Source organism: Peromyscus leucopus, chromosome 1 (genome assembly GCF_004664715.2).
Source record: "Peromyscus leucopus breed LL Stock chromosome 1, UCI_PerLeu_2.1, whole genome shotgun sequence".
In the NCBI taxonomy this organism is placed as follows: Eukaryota; Metazoa; Chordata; class Mammalia; order Rodentia; family Cricetidae; genus Peromyscus; species Peromyscus leucopus.
The window spans coordinates 148,539,789-148,559,820 of record NC_051063.1 but is presented as its reverse complement, the minus strand read 5'-3'; the positions used below and the strand labels follow the sequence as shown (position 1 = coordinate 148,559,820).

The 20,032-nt window shown below is 46.8% G+C and overlaps 1 protein-coding gene across 1 annotated transcript in view; it reads right to left on the bottom strand.

Annotated features, from left to right (window-relative positions):
• Fam189a1 (family with sequence similarity 189 member A1) overlaps positions 1 to 20,032 on the bottom strand; it is a 237,740-nt gene that overhangs the window by 23,926 nt on the left and 193,782 nt on the right. Inside the window, exons 4-6 of the mRNA XM_028872832.2 lie at positions 12,080 to 12,187; positions 1,022 to 1,182; positions 102 to 237 (exon numbers count right to left, since the gene is read on the bottom strand). Coding sequence (XP_028728665.2) covers positions 102 to 237; positions 1,022 to 1,182; positions 12,080 to 12,187 — 405 coding nt within the window. The remainder of the gene's footprint in view (positions 1 to 101; positions 238 to 1,021; positions 1,183 to 12,079; positions 12,188 to 20,032) is intronic.

Below are 20,032 nucleotides of genomic sequence, written 5' to 3'. Positions count from 1 at the left end.
GGGGTCTGTGACACAGTCAACACCTGTCTGGGAGCTTTCTGAGGACAGGCCAGGAAGTAGGGTATACATAAGAGCTGGTCTTGTCAGGGCCCAAGTCTCACCTGGCTGGCGGGAGTCTGACCCACCACGGCCTCGTAGGGTGGGGGCAGCTCAGCAGGGTACAGCATGCCAGGGCTGTTGATGGCAACGTCGTACAGAGTGCTGAAGGGAGAGGGAGCAAAGTCCAGGTGGAGGCCCCTAGAAAACAGAACATGGTCAGCCCCTGAGGGCCCAGGCCAGGGTCTGACATTTCCATCCGAGTGTTGACAAACACTCATCCCATTGAAAAATAAAAGCCTGACTCCCTGAGCAGGTTTAACTTCTGTCTTTCTTCTGAGAGATGCTCGTATTTCATTGAACACTTAAGCTCTGTCTACTATAATTAAATCAATGACAAAGCTGATGGAATTTCTAATTAATGTTCCGCGCTCGGTGACGACCGTCACTCAGGGGCAACTTGGCACTGTGAGCACACCACAGAGCCTGGCCTACGCTGCAGGCTGCTGACCCCAGCCCCAGCCTACGGTGCTATTTAGGTAACACTGCAAAGACCTCGACAGAAATCTGCTATTCTGTCAGGCCTTGTGGTGCTCGCCTGTAATTCCAGTACTTGAGACACCGAGACAGGAGCATCATAAGTATGAAGCCATTTGGGGCTACGTGGACAGTTCAAAGCCACCCTGGGCTGTACAATGAGGCCCTGTCAACAACAAAAAATAAAAATAAAAATGGAACACAATTGACTCATCATGGCCACCCAAACCCCAAAGAACAAAAATAAAAGAAAGAACTGTGTCGCTAGGTCCCATCTCGTTTCTTCACTTCCTATCCCTGTGAGGTGCATGCTGCCGTCCTGGCTTTTCTTCTGTTCCCCTCTGCACCTCTTTCTCCCCCGCCATCACCACTTCCTCCTCCCAGAGATGCTTCCTGTCTGCGGCTTCTCACGCACCACGGGACACAGGACACGGGGAGGAGGACTGACCTGTGGGCCTCCGCTGTGGGTGTACAGGTGTATTCTGGAGGGTAGTAGGGTGGAGGCGGGAGGGGGGCGATGAACTCGTCGAAGTCCAGGGTCTGGTGGAGAATGGTGCCGTGCGGAGTCAGGCAGGCGGCACTGGCAGAATGGGACCTCTGGGGGAAGAACTGGAAAGCACAGGGAAGCAGCGTTATCCAGACCTTGCGTGGCTGGCGGCTAACGGAGCTAATTGCACACACATTACTTACCACGGTAAAATGCCTAGTTGAACCTGCCAAGCCATGACTGCTAAACACACACTTTACAAAGGGGAGCCCCGAGAGGCCCTCCCTCTGCTCTGCTTCCTCTGCTAGGCAGGATGCCTTTGATTTTTATTTCTTGTGTGTGCCTGGGAAGTCTTTAATACAGATTTTTCCTGGGAGTCTTCACTCCTGTGACTCTAATGCCTAAACACTGCAGTCAAAAGGACACTTGCCATTCATGCTTCCAAACAGCACTTTAGGAGAAAAGGCTAGACCTTTGAGCATGCTCACTCAGCAAGTTCTTGTCACAAAGTATACTTGGCACATGCCCTATACATAAGCCCCTTCTCAGAGTCCTGCAAAGTACTTCAGGCCTGCATTGTGAGCCCAACATGTCGCACACACTTCCTTATAGTTCAGTATGGGCCCTTTGGACACGAGTATCTAGGGATCCACATACTTCATAGGACATTGCTCCGAAGGCGAAGAAAGCCCATGAGCTCCAGAATATTCTGTAGAGGCAACTGTGAACACTGGATGCCACTTAAAAATACCAAGGGAAACACTTGAATAAAACAGATGCTCTCTGCCTGGATTTCTGCTTCTAAAGTGTTGACCAATACTTGTTTCTCTCTCTAGCCTCGGGCACTCCTGCCAGAGGTGACCTGTGCCACGGAAATGCCTGGGCCATGGCTTCATCTATAGGTGTAAAATGACCCATACTGCATGGGCTCCAAGCTTTCACATAGCCCGTCAGTGAAGTGGGAGGGGAGAGACAGACACTAAGACTCACGTGTACACAGTGAAACGCAACAGCTTTATTAGCAAACACAGCCCTCCAATCAGTGTGGGAAGAGGGGGTCTACAAGGCACTCACGAAGCAGATGAGATCTAAATGGGCCTCGAAAGACTGGAGGGACAGCAGAGGCTGGAGCTTCAGGGGAGCCTCCAGGCTCTAAAGCGGGTGACCAGTGAACGATGTGTGTCAGAAGAGGAAAACACCAGGGATCTGGTCACTCCTTAATTCCGGGGATAGGCAGGGGCCAGTGAGGATGTTGGAGCTGGGTGGCCGGGAGCACCCAGGGGTGCCAGGGATAGGGTGGGCTCCTTTAGACAGGGGTGGTGCAGGCAGTTGGAGAATTTCTCACTAGCAGGGGTGAGTCCAGGGTTCAGAATGTGGTCAAATGCAGCAAAATCAGTGTGCTCTGGGCTGATGGTTACATCTGAACGAGGGACCCATGGGGTTAAAATGGCCACCGCCAGACTACCCAACACACATTCCCCGCCTCTCCAGCTAGCCTGACTCACTGCTGTTTCTCTAATTGTCGGAAATTAGAGGGGAAGCGACGGCTGTGAGCAGGTTGGATGTGCGCTGTCGTCCTCTGCCTCAGAAGCTGCTAATCCCTGTACTTGCTGCTCAAGAGCGAGGCAGTGAGGGGTGGGCGGATGTTCCTGGGGTCTAATAAGGAACTCTTTTAAATTAGTCTCTATCAGAAATGAGAAGAATCGAGAGAATACTCAAGCAACATGCATGAAATGCAAAAGCGCCCAACACCAGGGGCCTGACAGAAGCTAAAGACAGTTCATCCACTCAGAGCATGACTTTGTCTTTCCTGGAGACGGTTGCTTTCTTCTATAAGTTGCATGGTGTTCTAATCACAGCAACAGAAAAGTAACGGATACACTGTCAGGCTGCCCGTGTTTTACCCCCCTATTCTTTCCTAAGTGGGGCACAGCGCATGCTCCACTGAGTGGATGGGATGGATACCTCTCTGCTGTGGTGCCCTTGCTCTCCTGCCCCCCCACAGAAGCAGCCAACAGAGAGCAGCAGCGAAGGAGCGAGCTGCCTGGCCTCCGCTCCTGGAATGCAGTCTCCATCTTGTGCAGGAGCTATTTTTAAACCAGCCCAGATGAGCTCATGCTGTCGGAAAATCTTTTACCATCCAGACCTCTGTACACTGAATCCCATCCAGTTCCCAGCTTCCTTCCAACCAGGGCCAACCACCCCCTGCTCCGAGCAAGGTCTGCTCAGCCACCTTCCACACTATGCGTGCCTTGTTTCCTCTTCCCGGCAACTTAGCTCCTTCTCACCTGGCAACCTGCCAGACCTCCTTCAAGACCAGGCAGAATGTCCGTGACTGGAGGGCCTGTCTGCCAGCCCACATCCTCCCCACTCAGGCTCCGTGCTCTGGGGCCTCACGTCTATACCTCCATGGTTAGGTATAAAGCATAATTTTACATCTCCTGGAGAGGGCAGAAAATGGTCTGAGTCATCTCTTCTGTCCTGCAGGGTTCTGTCTTCCCTGGGCTGTCTAAACTACATGGAAACACCAGCATGTGTGTGTGGAGACTGGCTGAGCCGCTCATACATCCTCCTGGAGTTTACCACTCATACAATAGCAGTGTGCACCTGAGACCTTACGTTCTGTCTGCTATGGGAAAGGGGGCTTCTTCCAGGAATACCTGAAAGTAAGGGGGGCTGAGAGGTGCAGTTACTTGACCCTGGGTAGCTTCCCAAAGCCTACAACATGGAGCCCCTAAAACTTGGCTCAGCTCACACAGTCTACCTTCTGCAGTCTGGAAGAGACCATGAAGAGGTTAATGGACATCAGATTATCCGTCAGAAGTCTGGTCTCCCGACACTGAACGACCACTGAGGCCCACGTGACTTTGCACCTTACTGACCTATTAGTCTCAGGTTCTTCCTTCCTGGTGCTACCAGGATTATATCATGCAATGCCATCCTGTGTCACAGATCCACACAGAAGTGTCAGGAGGCTCCAATGAAGGTCTCTGTCTCCCTGTCACTAGCTCTCTTGTCTCTGGGCCCGATCTTCTGCAGGGAAACAGGATGGAAGGCAGGCTTGGACAGCAAGAGTCTGGGTGCCTCGGGGTTGGATTTGCCGGAAGCCAGGCTCACTACCATCCCTGCCCCTCCCCACCCCCCAGGAACAGAGGCTATCCCCATCCTTCCTTCGGCATTCTGGCTCCTTGAGTGACTGTGGGAAACTCCTGGGGTGGGTCATGACCTTGAGTATCCTGCACGTCTTCCAGCTGCATGCTCACAGTTACGAGGCCTGTGCAAAGAGCACACAGATCTGCACGTCCCAAGGGGGCCCTCCTTAGTGAAACCTGTGAGCAGAGGGCGAGAACACCAGGGCACTACTAGGAGAGGACAGTGGCCAGCAAAGCTGTGTAGGAGCTGAGGATGCCTCTGAGGCTGAGGGCGCGGTGCGGGGGAATGGCGAGGAAAGCAGGAAAATGAGCTGCATTTAAAAACACACTAGAAATGACACTGAGGAGGCCAAGCACCTTCTCCACTGAGCTGTGCCAATAAACGGAATCGTAGCATCACGCAGTTACTGCTGCCGCACGTTAGAAGGGCTGGGCTTCTGCAGTCCTGACGACAGGAGGAACACTTGCCATCTCATGCATTCATGATGCTAGTTCCAACTGCAGCTAATTAGCCCCAATAGGGATGCATTCAAATTGTAAGGAAGATGTGGGTGCTTAGAATTCTAAAGTCCCCCTAATAGTGCTGCTGAGCTCCTGGGTGAGGGGGTCATGACCTTGAGTCGCCTGTATCCAGGAGCCAACTACAGAGCTGCCTAGTGGCTCCTACAGTCAACCGAGGGGGCCCCCGAGCAAATGAGTGAATGTGTCAGTCCATGACACAATTCGGGACTCGTCTGAAGAGGTGATGTGACAGTTACATATGAGCCACAGTAGAAATCATGGCTGGGGTTTTATCTGCTGACACGCCAGAGTAAAGTGAGAACTGCGGTACGGCAGAACGATGCCCATGGATGGGTCACTGCCTAGCTCTTGAGCAGCAAGCACAGGGATTAGCAGCTTCTGAGGCAGAGGACGACAGCGCACATCCAACCTACTCACAGCCTTCACTTCCCCTCTAATTTCCGACAATTAAAAAAACAGCAGTGAGTCAGGCTAGCCGGAGAGGCGGGGAATGTGTGTTGGGTAGTCTGGCGGTGGCCATTTTAACCCCATGGGTCCCTCGTTCAGAGGTAACCATCAGCCCAGAGCACACTGATTTCACTGCATTTGACCACATTCTGAACCCTGGACTCACCCCTGCTAGTGCAGTGATTCTCCAACTGCCTGCCCCACCCCTGTCTGAAGGAGCCCACCCTATCCCTGCCACCCCTGGGTGCTCCCGGCTACCCAGCTCCAACATCCTACTGGCCCCTGTCTATCCCCGGAATTAAGGAGTGACCAGATCCCTGGTGTTTTCCTCTTCTGACACACATCGTTCACTGGTCGCCCGCTTCAGAGCCCGGAGGCTCCCCCGAAGCTCCAGCCTCTGCTGTCCCTCCAGCCTTTCGAGGCCCATTTAGATCTCACCTGCTTCGTGAGTGCCTTGTAGATCCCCTCTTCCCACACTGATTGGAGGGCTGTGTTTGCTAATAAAGCTGTTGTGTTTCACTGTGTACACGTGAGTCTTAGTGTCTGTCTCTCCCCTCCCACTTCACTGACGGGCTATGTGAAAGCTTGGAGCCCATGCAGTATGGGTCACTTTACACCTATAGATGAAGCCATGGCCCAGGCATTTCCGTGGAACAGGTCACCTCTGACAGGAGTGCCTGAGGCTAGAGAGAGAAACAAGTATTGGTTAATACTTTAGAAGCAGAAATCCAGGCAGAGAGCATCTGTTTTATTCAAGTGTTTCCCTTGGTATTTTTAAGTGGCATCCAGTGTTCACAGTTGCCCCCACAGAATATACTGGAGCTCATGGGCTTTCTTCACCTTCAGAGCAATGTCCTATGAAGTATGTGAATCCCTAGATACTCTTGTTCAAAGGGCCCATATTGAACTATAAGGAAGTGTGTGCAACATGTTGGGCTCACAATGCAGGCCTGAAGTACTTATTAGACCCCAGGAACATCTGCCCACCCCTCACTGCATGACTGCCTCTGGGGCAGTACAGGAAGACCTTCTCCTTTGATGTCAGGTAAGAGAACCAAGACAGGGCCGTGCTGGACAGTTTTATGTCACTTTGACACAAGCTAAAATCATCTGAGAGGAGGGCTCCTTAACTGAGAAAATGCCTCCAGAAGATCAGGCTGCAGGCAAGCCTGTGGGACATTTTCTTAATTAGTGATGGATTGGGGAGGGCCCAGCCCATAGTGGGTGGTGCCATTCTGGGCTGGTGATCCTGGGTTCTATAAGAAAGCAGGCTGAGCAAGCCATGGGGAGCAAGCCAGTAAGCAGCTCCCTGCCATGGCCTCTGCATCAGCTCCTGCCTCCAGGTCCCTAACCTGTCTGAGTTCCTGTTCTGGCTTTCTTCAAGGACAGACTACATTGCGGAGGCCAAATAAACCCTTTCCTCCCCAGCTTTTTGGTCATGGCGTTTTGTCGCAGCAATGGAAACCAGAACTGACAAGGGTCCAGAGTATGGTGCTGGGACCAGATTTTATCCCCCCAGCCCAGCACCCCTGTGTGGAGAGTTGCTCAGGAAGGTGTGTAAGGACGGCAGCAGGAGCCGGGCCCCTGTGTCTGGAGTGCCCCACAGTTCTCTCTGAAAGCAGCCTTGAGTGTTGGTTAGGAGGATGGGCCAATGGGAGGCTGCACACATGCTCATGCAGGCTGCTCCCCAACAGCAACCTTGTCATGAGTTAGCATTTCCTAGAGGAGCTGTGGCTGTGGTATGACACTTGCCAAACTTGTACAAGACCGGAGGTTCAGTCTCCAGTACCACACAGACACACAGACGCAGACACACAGACAGACACACAGAGACAATAGACAGATTACACACACAGATACAGATACACACACACAGACACACAGACACCCACACAGAGACACTCATATACAGTCACACAAACACAGACACACAAACACAGACAGACAGACAGACACACAGAGACAATAGATAGATTACACACACAGATACAGATACACACACACAGACACACAGACACCCACACAGAGACACTCATATACAGTCACACAAACACAGACACACAGACACAGACACACAGACAGACAGACAGACACAGACACACACACAGAGACAATAGACAGATTACACACACAGATACAGATACACACACACACACAGACCCACAGATACCCATGCAGAGACACTCATATACAGTCACACAAACACAGACACACAGACACAGACAGACAGACAGACACACACACACACACACACACACACAGACAATAGACAGATTACACACATGGATGCAGATACACAGACACACACAGACCCACAGATACCCATGCAGAGACTCATATACAGTCACACAAACACAGACACACAGACAGACACACACACAGAGACAATAGACAGATTACACACACAGATGCAGATACACACACACAGAGAGACGATAGACAGATGACACATACAGATACACAGACACACACATACACACAGACACCCACACAGAGACACTCATATACAGTCACACAAACACAGACACACACACACTTCAATAATACTTCTCACTTTGAGGATCTCAAGTAAAAATACCAGAAGAATGATTGGCAAGTCACATGAGCCACAACTGAGCCCAACAAATGGGAATCCAGCCAGAACTGGGATGTCAACACAAGGGAGATAACACGGAGGTCATGGTGAGTGGTACACGGCGGAACTGCCGCACAGATTTAATACAATCCCGGTGTGATTATTTTTCAGACACTGACAAACTGATTCTGAAATTCACAGGGAACTACAAGGGTACAGAATTTTCACAACCAGCATGAGAATAAACGAAGCTGGAGGATTCTCACACCCATTTTAGAAGTGACTATAACATGGTAACCATAGGCTCTGTGGAATTGCTACGAAGGTGGACATAAAGACTGATGAAATGGAACTGGGAGCCCCCAGATAAACCCATACATCTCTGGTCCACTGGCAACTGCCAGCAACACTGAGCCAACTCAGTGGGTTAACATTTGCGTTTCAACACATGGTGCCAGGAGCCACACAAAACCGGCCCTCTCCCACGACGTGCATGACAACCTATGAGGGATGTTCCTCAACATCAACTAAGACTGCAAAACTCTCAGAAGGAATAATTTCATTTCCTTGAGAGACAGGACACCCAAAGCGAAAGTAGGAATGGGAAAAAGAGACACATTAGGCCTCACTGAAACTAAAGTTGTGGCTGAAAGATACAAGTAAGTGGAAAGGTAATCAGTGGAACGGGAGGAAACATCTGCACACCGTACATCTGAAGAGAGACCTGGATCCAGAGCACACAAAGAACTCTATGACTCAGCAATAAGAGACAATTCCAATTTTAAACATAGGCAACGTAAAGTCCGTTCCTCCACAGAAGATCTATAAGTGGCCATTAAACACACAGAAAGAGAACCAACATCATTAATCACTGGAAAAATGCAAATCTAAACTACAATGGAATACCACCTCACAGCCACTAGGCTGGGGGGAGGGGGCCGGGAGGAAAGACAATTATTCATATGCATTTGTATAAGCACTTAGATATCGTGGAGGAATGGAAGGACTCGCTGCAAAGCTGTGGCGTTTGTCTCTCCCACCGGCAGGTGAGGAAGGTCATTAACTTTTCTTTATGTACTGCTGTGTAATACAGCTTCGTCCAATGATCACATATTATTCCTTTAATTAAATAACTGAATGAAATGAAGTAGGAAGCCGGGAAAGAGATTTCAAGGTATCTATCTCCCTAAACATCCCGTTTCCATCTGACTGGATGAGTCCACAACCCCGCTGGGCCAGCCTACTTCTTCTAGGTGTAGCCACCACAGCCAGCCTGGGCCAGCCACACTCCAGATGGCCACCCTGTTTCTAAAACACCCATTTCTATATATCACATGATCCATCCTCTCAGCAGTCTTGCAGGATGGAAAGGCTCAAATACTTCACGACCTTCAGTGCAAAAGAAGGAAGACCAGTGGGTAGTGACGTGCCCACAGGTTCACGAGCTGGTCTCTCAGGCACCATGGCTATAAACAGTTCTTCCTTCTGCCTCCTCCAAGATGGGGGGGGCATACACAGCTCACTTTGACCAGGAGACCAGAACCTTGCCTGTGCCATAGCATGTGGCCACATAAAGAGAAGGCTTCACCAGCAGGAAACTCAATTATTCCTAGTTCTAAGCCACCTTCTTGTGGCTTGGCTGTGTTTAGTCCTCCACCGTCCCTGTGTTGGAGGCTTGATCCTCAGCATGGTGCTTCTGGGATGTGGTGTAGAACCTTTCACAGGTGAGGCCTCCTGGGAAGGGGGTGGGGTGGGGGTGAAGTTAGGTGACTGGAGGCAAGGCCTTCGGAAGGAAGTAATGGCATGCTTTCAGTTCAGAGAACTTGTTGTGAAGAGCAAGCCTGGTCTCTTCTACATATCTTTGCCTACTGGGATGCCAGCCACTACGCTGTGACACAGGTGAGGACGTCTTCACAAGTGTAGGACTGTGCCGTTTTGCCCCTTTGGCCTTCTAAGCCATTACCTGCATAACCTCTTTATAGGAGTCTACCCTAGGGTATTTCATTGTAACGGAACACTAAGACACAGCCTTGATAATTCCTGTAAGAATTTGCTTGCTCACAGCACACCACAGTTAGTGAAGTACAGCAAAGCAGTACTGCACTTGAAGTCAGTGCTGTGTGATGTCATTGCTGTGACGTCATCATAGCTGTGAGGTCATCACTATGATGTCACAGCTGTGAGGTCATTACTATGATGTCACAGCTGTGAGGTCATTACTATGACGTCACAGCTGTGAGGTCATTGCTGTGATTCCAGTAACTGGCTGCTACTCCTACCACATTGAAAAGTGGAGATCAAGTTGGGGCAGAGCAAAGTGGTAGAGCTGTTTCCTAGCCTGCACAAGGCTCCATCCCCAGCACCGCAAACAAATAAAAACATCAAATAAAAATCAACAGAGATCCGCAGGTTGTCCTGTGGGGCCGCTTTCATAGGTGAGGGAACTACTGGACAAGTAGGGTTCAGTGATGCGCTCCAAGACTCCACAGAGGCAGAAGCAGTGGGGCTCAGATGCAGACATGCTTGACGCATGACCCCAGGCCTATTTCTGGTCTACGTGGCCACCAAAAAGGACAATGTGTACTTTGGCTTAACTCGAATTGCTCACACAGCTAGAATAAACCTTATTCTTATTTAGTTGACAGTTTTCATTTTCGTGTTTAAAAGTACAGGGATACAAACTGCTATCATCTAACAGCCTTCACTTCTGTTGGTTTGGTCGAATTGGTGTGATATTTACAGATCAATAGCAAAATCTACTGAGATGGGTAGAACCTTCTGGTATTTATATTTAACCTTTCCTTTATACAGCATGCTGGAGAAAATTACCAACATGAGGCCTCGATGAATGAGGCCAAAAGTTCATCTTGCTGAATAACTGCTTAATTAGACACCTCTCAGAACACCGCGACCCCTCAGAAAGGTCAGCTCGCTATGACAGCTGCGTGGATGTATGCTGTGAGCACCAGGCTGCGCGCCACGTACAATTAGAACCAGTGGATTTTTAACATATCGGGAACGATGCTCTTTGGCCTTATATCTTGATTAACGGACGCACTGCTAAGAGGTGGGTGAAGTGGAAGATTTGAAAGAAAAGCCCACTATAGGGATAACTTGTCTTTTCTTTCATGAAATGCATAAAACATTGGGTGGAGGGCACAGGGGCCTTGAGGGTCAGGCTGAAAGACACAGACAGCTTGAATATGGATTGTCCCAGACCAAAATGGTGGCGTTGGGAGGTGGGGCTAGTGGGAAGCGCTTGGGTAACAAGGGTCAACCCCTCCTGAATGGATTAACGCTTTCTAGAGGGAATGAGTATGCACTCTAATGAGCAGGGCTAGCTACCTCTGGGAGGCAGGGCTGTTAAAAAACAAAACAAGGTTAGCCCTTGTGTTCTGTCTCCCACACGGCCTCACTGTCCTTCTGCCACTTGCCATGAGGTTTACACCAGAGGCCAACCACGCGCAGTTGTGTGGTCTTGGGCTCCCCACTCTCCAGAACAGGATGCTAAGTAACCCTACTTTCTTTGTAAATGACGTCGTCGTCTTGGCTGATCTGTTACAGTAAGAGAAGACAAAAGCAGACAGAGATAGCAAATGGGAAGGAGGAAGAGAGAAATGGGCACAGAATGGCTCCTACCCTCAGCACCAAAAACCAATACCGATTTCTTTTTATCGTGAGTTCCGCAATAACGTATCGAACCCTAGGCTGTGGTCCACTCATGCTGAGACAACGAAGAGCCATCATGACTTATGAAGTGTGTGTCTATTAATAAGAACATGACCCCTGCTCTGGCCTTACCACTCCCATGGGAGCTGAAGGTCTTTTTTTTTTTAAAGACCCTGACCATGGCACCAGATGAGGGCCACTGAACCATGACCTCAGGGTTAATTAGCAAAATTCAAAAGCAAAGAACAGCAGTTTTTCAATTTGAGAAATCATCTTCTAACAACTCCAAACTTCTTCTGTTACAGAGAATTCTGAAGAATAAGGACAGGCCTTGCTCTAAAGGTTCCAGGGGGTGTCTAGCACAGCAGAACTTGGACGGACTCAGGGACACATTCTAGGTGCTCTGGGGTGGGGCGGGGTGACTCCACCATAGACATGGAACTCTGCTGACGTTGGAAGGTCTGAAGTAAGGCGACATGAGCAAATATTGCAGAGTCTCCCTCTTCAGAGTGCATCACGAGATGACTCCAAGGATCTCCAAGGACAGATTGGACTGATGGAACCTGTGGTTCTCTTACCAGAAGTAGAGAAGACATATACACTGGACTCCAGCTGGTTAGAGCAGGGAGCCTGGGCAGGAGTGGGGCCACTCACCATCTGCAGGACATCAGCAGAGACCATTTGCATGCAGCACATGGCTGTGGCCAAGGCGCACACGATGGTGGAGAGGACATTGAGGGCACACACGCTGAAGAGGAGATCCTGAAAGACAAAAGGCAGGAAAAGAGTCAGTTCCTCCTGGCCACCCAGATGCAGAATCCAGGGTACACAGTAAGCCCAGGTCCAGGATGGCATGGGCAGCTGCCACCTGCTTCACAGAAGGCTGGTTTCATGTGTGGTTGTATTTTATTCATGCTAAAAATTAGCCTTTAAAATACAAATATTTGTTTATTATTTTTTTACTATGCTGCTCAAACTGTTCTTAATCCTAAAATATGTCTTTCATAATTTTGGTAATTATTAGGTAGTCAGTAAAATAGCTAAGAAAATATTGGGAAGTTCACGTTAGAAGGTAGATAATTTTTATCAATCACAAAGTGTAGCTTGACACTGATGAGTGTTTAATAAAATGTCAAATTTTTAAATGACATTTTTTTTATATTTAGGGAATTGTAGATTCACATGTAGTTTTCAGAAATAATGCTGAGCTCTCATGTGCACCCACTGGTAGTATCTTGCAAAACCACAGCTTAGTTCACATCCCAGCCAAGACACTGATAGCACAGTCAAGAAACAGAAGGCTCCATCACCATGGGTCTCCCATGCTGCTTGTTAAAAACAATCCTCCCTCCACCCTCCTCCTGCTTTCCACTCCAAATACCTTCGGTCGACCACTATCTTGCTCCCCAACACTTGTTTCAAGAATGTCACATGAATAGAATCACAGAGCATGTCACTTTTTGCAATTGTTTCTTTTTTCCCCCCATCTTCATTCAGCTCTGAGAAATTGTGCTCTGTGAAAAGTTCACAACTGTCTTACAATACACCATGGCTGTTGAATACAGTAACAGTCCATTCCTTTGTATTGGTGAGTAGCATTCCACCACATAGATGTACCACAGTTGGTTTAACCATCACCAGTTGAGGAGTACCTGGGTGATTTATAATTTGGGACTAATAAAAAAATGTGCACATTTTTGTACAGGTGTTTATACAATGATAAGTGTTTATTTTCTGTAGAAATTGTCTAAAACAACAATTGCTAGCCATAGTTATTGCATAGTTAGTTTTGCAAGGGACAGTCAAAGTGCTTTCCACAAAGGCTGAACCATTTTACATTCACACCCACGACACATGAGTGACCCAGCTTCCCTGCATCATTGCACACATTTTGTGTGACTTCTAGTTTAGCTGTTCTGATAGGTATGCATGGATGTACATTTCCAGATCGATTTTGAATTTCCATGGTGTGTAAAGATGTTGAATGATTTCTTGCTATTTGCCATCTGGTTCCTCTTTAGCAAAATGTCTTTCAGGTTTTGCTCATTTTCCCATTGCCTTGTTTGTCCTTTGGCTCCTGGCTTTCAAAAGTTCTTTATACCAGTTATTCACGGGCATATGACTCAGAAATTATTTTCTCAAACTGCAGCATATCTTTCCAAGAACTTCCCATGGTGCCCGAGTCTGGGGGACAATAAAAAAATGCCACCAGATGTGTGACCACAGCAACAAGACATTTGTTTCTTACCTTTAGAGGCTGAGGGTATAGATCAAGGCATTGGATCGGGTGACCAACTTCTGGCTGTGGCTTCACCTCAGTGAACAGGGCAGCAAGTTCTCTGGGTTCTCTGACAAGAACTTGAACCCCTGGAGAACTCCACCTTCATGTCCTCATTATGTCTAGAGTCCTGATGTTCTAATAACATCACAGTAGGGTCAGGATTTCAGTATTTTAACATATGAATTGGGGGAGGAAAATATTCAGTCATTGCAATATGAACTTTTCACATGATGCAAATTTCCAGTCTTTCTGTCTCTGTCTCTGTCTCTCCATGCTTTGGGTGCCAAGTCTGCCTAGCTCTAAATACTTAAACATTTTCCCATGTTTTTTCCCTAAACATTTTTAGAGTTTTGTTTATGTTCATGTCCATGACTCATTTTGAGGTAATTATTGGATAAGGTTTAGGTTGCAGTTCATTTTTGTCCTTTTAATTTTAATTTCCACATGCTCATTGTGAGTATTAGAAATGTGATTTTTGTATGTGTGTGTTTATGTGGTATTTTGTGATCTTGAATTCATTAGTTCTAGCCATTTTTAAAGGTGCTTTGGCATTTTCTGTGCAGAGAATTTAGTCATCTGCAGATGTTGTTTCTCTGTGATTTACATGCTGCTGCTCATTTTCCTTGACTTATGGCACTAGTTGGGACTCTAACCAGTGGGAGTAACAAGACTAGTGGGATGACAAAAGCAGGCATGTTCACCTTGTTCTCCATCTTAGAGGGTCTGCTTCCTGACACTGTTCTCCATCTTAGAGGGTCTGCTTCATATTGTTCTCCATCTTAGAGGGTCTGCTTCATATTGTTCTCCATCTTAGAGGGTCTGCTTCATATTGTTCTCCATCTTAGAGGGTCTACTTCATGACATTGTTCTTCATTGTAAAGGGTCCACTTCATTCCATTGTTCTCCATCTTAGGGGTCTGCTTCATGCCACTGTTCTTTATCTTAGAGGGTATACTTCATGGAATTTAACTGTCCAAAGGCAATTCATTGTTCTTTAGGAAATTCATTCTCAAATGCCATAAATAGGATTCACAAAAATGACCCCAAAGATTCACAAAATTGACCAATGATACACCACTCAACTCTAGCTTTTTTGAGTAGGCCAAATATTATACACATCCTAACAGCTACTGGTAAAGCCTGTCTTTTCCCAGAAGGACAACAGAAATTGGGGTTAGGTATGATGAACTATCAAAGGGTGAGCATCCCTGAGAGCAAATAAAAGATGATTTTCTCAGTATCTGACATTGTGCCTGCATGAGGGTCTCTGTGTAAATTTGACTGTCTAGTCCAGCAGCATTTCCAGGGCTTGTTCCTGTAGTCATGAGCCAGAGTCTTCAATTCTATAGCAACCTCTAGGAAGTTTTCCACTCTCTTGTAAGCTGTCTGTTGCTGCAGAAGTGACTGTCTACTCCCTTTCCTCACAACCTCAAGGCCAACTTGTGAGATAGAAAAGAGGTGTGGTTATGATAATATTATGGAAGGTAAATTTAGCTCACGGCATTTCATGGTGCTCAAGGTTGTACAGCCTGTTTTAAATGTTGAGTCAGAGGAAGGAATCTGGCTTTTAAAATCTAAGGAGTGCTTAGTCTTGGACTTATCATTCCCACCATCATTTCTGCCCTCTGGACACCTCAAAACAATGTGAGACTTGGACTCTGCCCAGCCCTGTGAGCCCAGGCTCCATGTCTCTAATCCTTTTAGGTGGCTCTGTCTCTGGCCTCTAGTAGTTTCTTCAATGGCATATGCTAACAGTGTTCAACAGAATACTCAAGGGACACCCTCCACAGACCCCACAGTTATGTGTGCAGATCTTCCCCCATCTCTATCCTGAGAGGTCTCCTCCATGTCTTGGCCAGCTCATACCTTCAGTAGTGTCACCCCAACTCAGGAAGTCTCAGGGCTCCTAAGTTACTTTCCTCAGCACTGAGCCCTGAGACTTTCCTTAGGACATCAGCAAGAGAGGAGACGGTGGGACTTCCCTTGTTTGCTGACCTCCTCCCAGGAACCACAGTCCTTTACTGCATCTTCATACATGTTGTCAATTTGGTGGTTGCTTCAGGAAGGAGGTAAACCTAGTCCCTGAATGCACCATCATGGGAAGAGGCTCTGGGTGGTGTTTTTTGTTTCTGATTATGGCAGAGCTGAGCAGGCTGTGCAAAGTTGCTATGGTCATCCCCTATGCCCCCCTCTTCTCCTGCAGCCACTAAAGAAGAAGCAGGGTGGGAGCTTGATCATGGAACAGGACACACACACCGTTCTAGAGAGTTATAGGATCAGGAGCTTGGTTGTGTTTTGTGGGTAATGAGTTACCAATGAAAATGTGTGATGTTGGAAAAGTGGGAATAAGATCTTCATTAGCAAATGACTGGGAAAGCAATTTGAAGGCTATAGCACAGAACCTGAGCTTCAGCTGTCAGCAAGGATCTGTCGATTGAGAGTTTGGAAACATTGAAGTGGTTGGTGATATACTGGAGAGGGGTGTGAGCCAGGCCCACAAAAGTACAGAGACAGTGTCTGAGCCAGACTTCAGAGCCCAAGCCAATACAGTGCAGCCATGTATTGTTGATGGGGAGGGGGATAATGAAATGAGGACGAAGAGATGACAGGAGGTGATCCTGGTGAGTACCATGAGACACCAGCCCCAGGGTCAGGGGGTTATGAGAGATGACTATTTCAAACAAGTGTAGTCTGAGACATGGAGAGGCTTAATGCCAGGGTACCATCCCGCAGACAAGCTATAGATTAGTTGGGAAAATAGATCTGTAGCTCATGATAGTGACCAGAGCTGGAGAGCAGAGTAGAAGCTATCCTGTGATCTTGACCTTGAGGATGTTCTCATGTGTCCAGTGACCTATATTTACTCCCATTTCTAGAACCATCACACTTCACGGGTCAGGATTTCCCAACCAGTGCCCTGAAGAAGACACATGTCTGCAATGGGATCACCCATTTTTACCTTAAAGGCACACCAGAGAATAATACTCTGGAAGGTTATACGGAACTCTTCATTATATAGTTTACATGTCTCTGAGGGTAATTCCAAATTGTAACTAAAACAGGGAGCGATCTATATCCATACAGCATAGGTAGAAGTAGATTAAAACCTGGGAATTTCAGCCTTAATGACCACATGTTCCATTATCACTGAGACGAATTCCTTGAAAATAACACTAATTTTGCATGCACTCCCACCAGCCTTAAAACCTCTGGTATGAATACGCACCCCGAGGCAAACATTGCTTTACGTCCTGTGAAGTGTGTTTATTTGAAACACATTCCAAAATGCCTGCTCTCCTACTGCTCCCCCAGCTGCTTCAGTGTTTGGCTTTTCCTAACAGCACACCACTGGAAGTGGGTTTAAATGTTTCTTTACAATTCCTTTCTGGTTTAAATAACACCTTTACCGCCATGACAGTTTTCTCAGGGCATCTCCACAAATGCTAAAATTCATGGTCTGTAAAATCCCTTTACACGGTCACTGGAAACGGCATGGCTGTCATTGCTGATACTGAGCCTGGCCTCTGGACATTTGTCACACTTACCTCCCAAGTTATTAACACCAACACTTAGGAAACTCTCTCACAGAGCACATCACGCACAGAAGAAAAACAAAGAGGAAAAATGCTTCAGAGACTTAGGCAAATCTACACACGATGAATTCTCCGAATATTCTCTCCACTCCAAGTAAATCTGGATCCTCTCAGCATAATGACTAGAGACAGGTGTCAGCACTGAGAACACACAGATGCCTCCACATTAGGAAACTCCAAGTCCAGGGCTTTGATTCCTTTGCCTTCTGGAAATGTCCTTGTGCAGATGACAAGCTCCTATACTCCTTTCTGCAAGTTCGTTCCCTAGGTTTTTCCCTTCTGACATGTTTTCTCTCTTTGAATAATGAAAGAAGTTTCACAGACCATTACCAGCCAAGGTGTCCTGCTGTACAGCCTCAGACATGTAACAAGAGGTGGAGAGAATGAATATCTGGTGTGATTGCATGTGGGATGGGGTTGGGCTTTACCTGGACTGTCATTTTAGGTACCCATTCCTCACACTGTTTCTTTCCTTGGCATATCTGACACCGGCTATATACTCCAACCTGACATTCCCTCATCTGTGTGGGGGAGGCTGTCCGCCACGGGTGTGGCCCACCTCCAAGTTCCTGCTGACTTAGATCTCAACTGCTCTGTGCAGCTCACTTCCCTGGGCTGAGTGTGCAGTAAGTAGTTCTGAAGAAAGAGGAAAGAGGTGACATGTGCCCCCAAGTGTAGATTTACTACAGAGGCACAGATTCCCCAAGTTCCCCAGTCCTGGTCCATCATCTCCCTCACTGTGAGTGCAGCTCTGTGATGGGAGCTTTGACTGAGGGCAAACACAGGTCACACTGCACAGTGCCTCTGTTGTGAGCATTTAAACTCCCTGCCTCTGAACCAGGAGTTTCCTGCCTTCTGTCAGAGAAATAACAGCAACCAAGAGCAGGCTCGTTTGTTAGTTTGAAAGGAGGTGAAGTCTCAGGCCCTATGGAAGAAATACAAAACATTCCAACTTCCATTTTGAAAGATAGCAAGACCAGAGACCACGTCTTCTACCACTGTAGATGATCCAATGGCTTGTTCGTAAACATTCATTTGAAAATTTCTAAGCAGTCTCATTGTGCCTTTTTGAATTTTAAGTTCAGGCTAGAAGGAAACAATTTAATTCTTACATTTCTAACTACACACAGAGGAAAAAATTCAATTTAACCCTTCTATAAAGTAATGTAGAAAATGACTCAGTAAAACAAGACACAAAAAACAACCCTCTTGATTTTGGTAGTATAATTAATGTATGTGTGCATATGTATACTGTGACTTCCATTTTTCCACATTTTTTTCCCAAAGAATTTGACAATCATGGAGCAGATCCTGAGCCACTTAAATTGCTTCTGTAGAAGGCAGTGGTTGGATACAGAAGTCCTTCTGGATGGCTAGAGTCCAGATCCTAGGGAAGGAGCTAAAATCAGGCTGCCCTATAAAGAAGGTGAGTGACGCCAGCTGGGGAGGATCCGAGTGAGCTGTACTTTCAAGATGCTAACATCCTATTTACAACTGCTGAATGGAAGTGAACTGGCCTGATTCTGAGTATCAAAAACATGGGGCTGTTCCTCACAGGGATGCTGGACATGGCTCCTTACAGGGATGCTGGACACACAATGGCCCTTCAGCAGCCGAGGAAACACACACCTCTGCAGCATGCAGACATGCACCTTATCTCTGAACCAGAAACCCTTATTTGTCCTCTGAAAGGCAACTTTGAACTTTCATGAAATGTCTATAAACTCCTAAGTTACACTTCTGAGTAAATAATTGCACTTCATAGATGAATTATTTTCTTACAGTTCTACAGTTTTAGCAGGAAGGAAACTACCTAATGATTCTCTACTATTCAAGGACAGATAAGCAGGAAAACACATCTATCTATGAGTTTGTATGCATATCATGTATGTGTACATATCATGCATGTGTGCATACATATATATAATTATTTTTAAATAAATTCTGAATATATAAGCTCTTTGCAATTATAATTAGCCTGTAGCTTTCAATCACTATTTTAAAAACTAGACTACCTAAACTTTCAAAACCATGAAAATATTAAGTAGGAGTTATTAAAAATGTTTAGAAAAGAAAGGCCTTGAGTACATCAAAATGGACCATAAATATATAATGGGAATGGAAGAAGCATTGATAAAGGAATGTCCTTAGAAAGTGACACACTGTCTGGGGTCTTCAGCAACACTCCCACTGTCACGTTCAGCAGGTTAATCAAAAAACATTGGCAATCACCTATAATGTCTACTGGCCAACAACTCCAACAGAGATAACCAATACCTGACAGTAGGACTTTTGTTAGCTTGTGGTGCTCAGTAGAGGCTTTGTTGACCCATTATAAGGTAATTAATATAATATAATATAATATAATATAATATTAACTAAATATACATGAACTGTATGTATACATGAACTAAGTTTATATATATATTAACTTCCATATATATTTGTGTGTCTGTCTGTCTGTCTGTATGTATGTCTGTATGTATATGGAAGTGTCTACAGTAGTAGGTTTCCATATGGATTTTCATAGTCTTCATTGGTAGCTATCCCTCTCCATATTTCCTCATCTACCTTACTTTCCTAGTCCCCTCCTCATCTGACCCTTCCTAGAAAATAAAGAAATCAAACTGGTACTCTACTAGAAGCCTCATCCCTACTGGGTAGCTTTCATAGTGGGGGAGGGTGCTATGTCCACTATCAGAGGAGAAAAGCAATCATCTATTGTACCCAGCT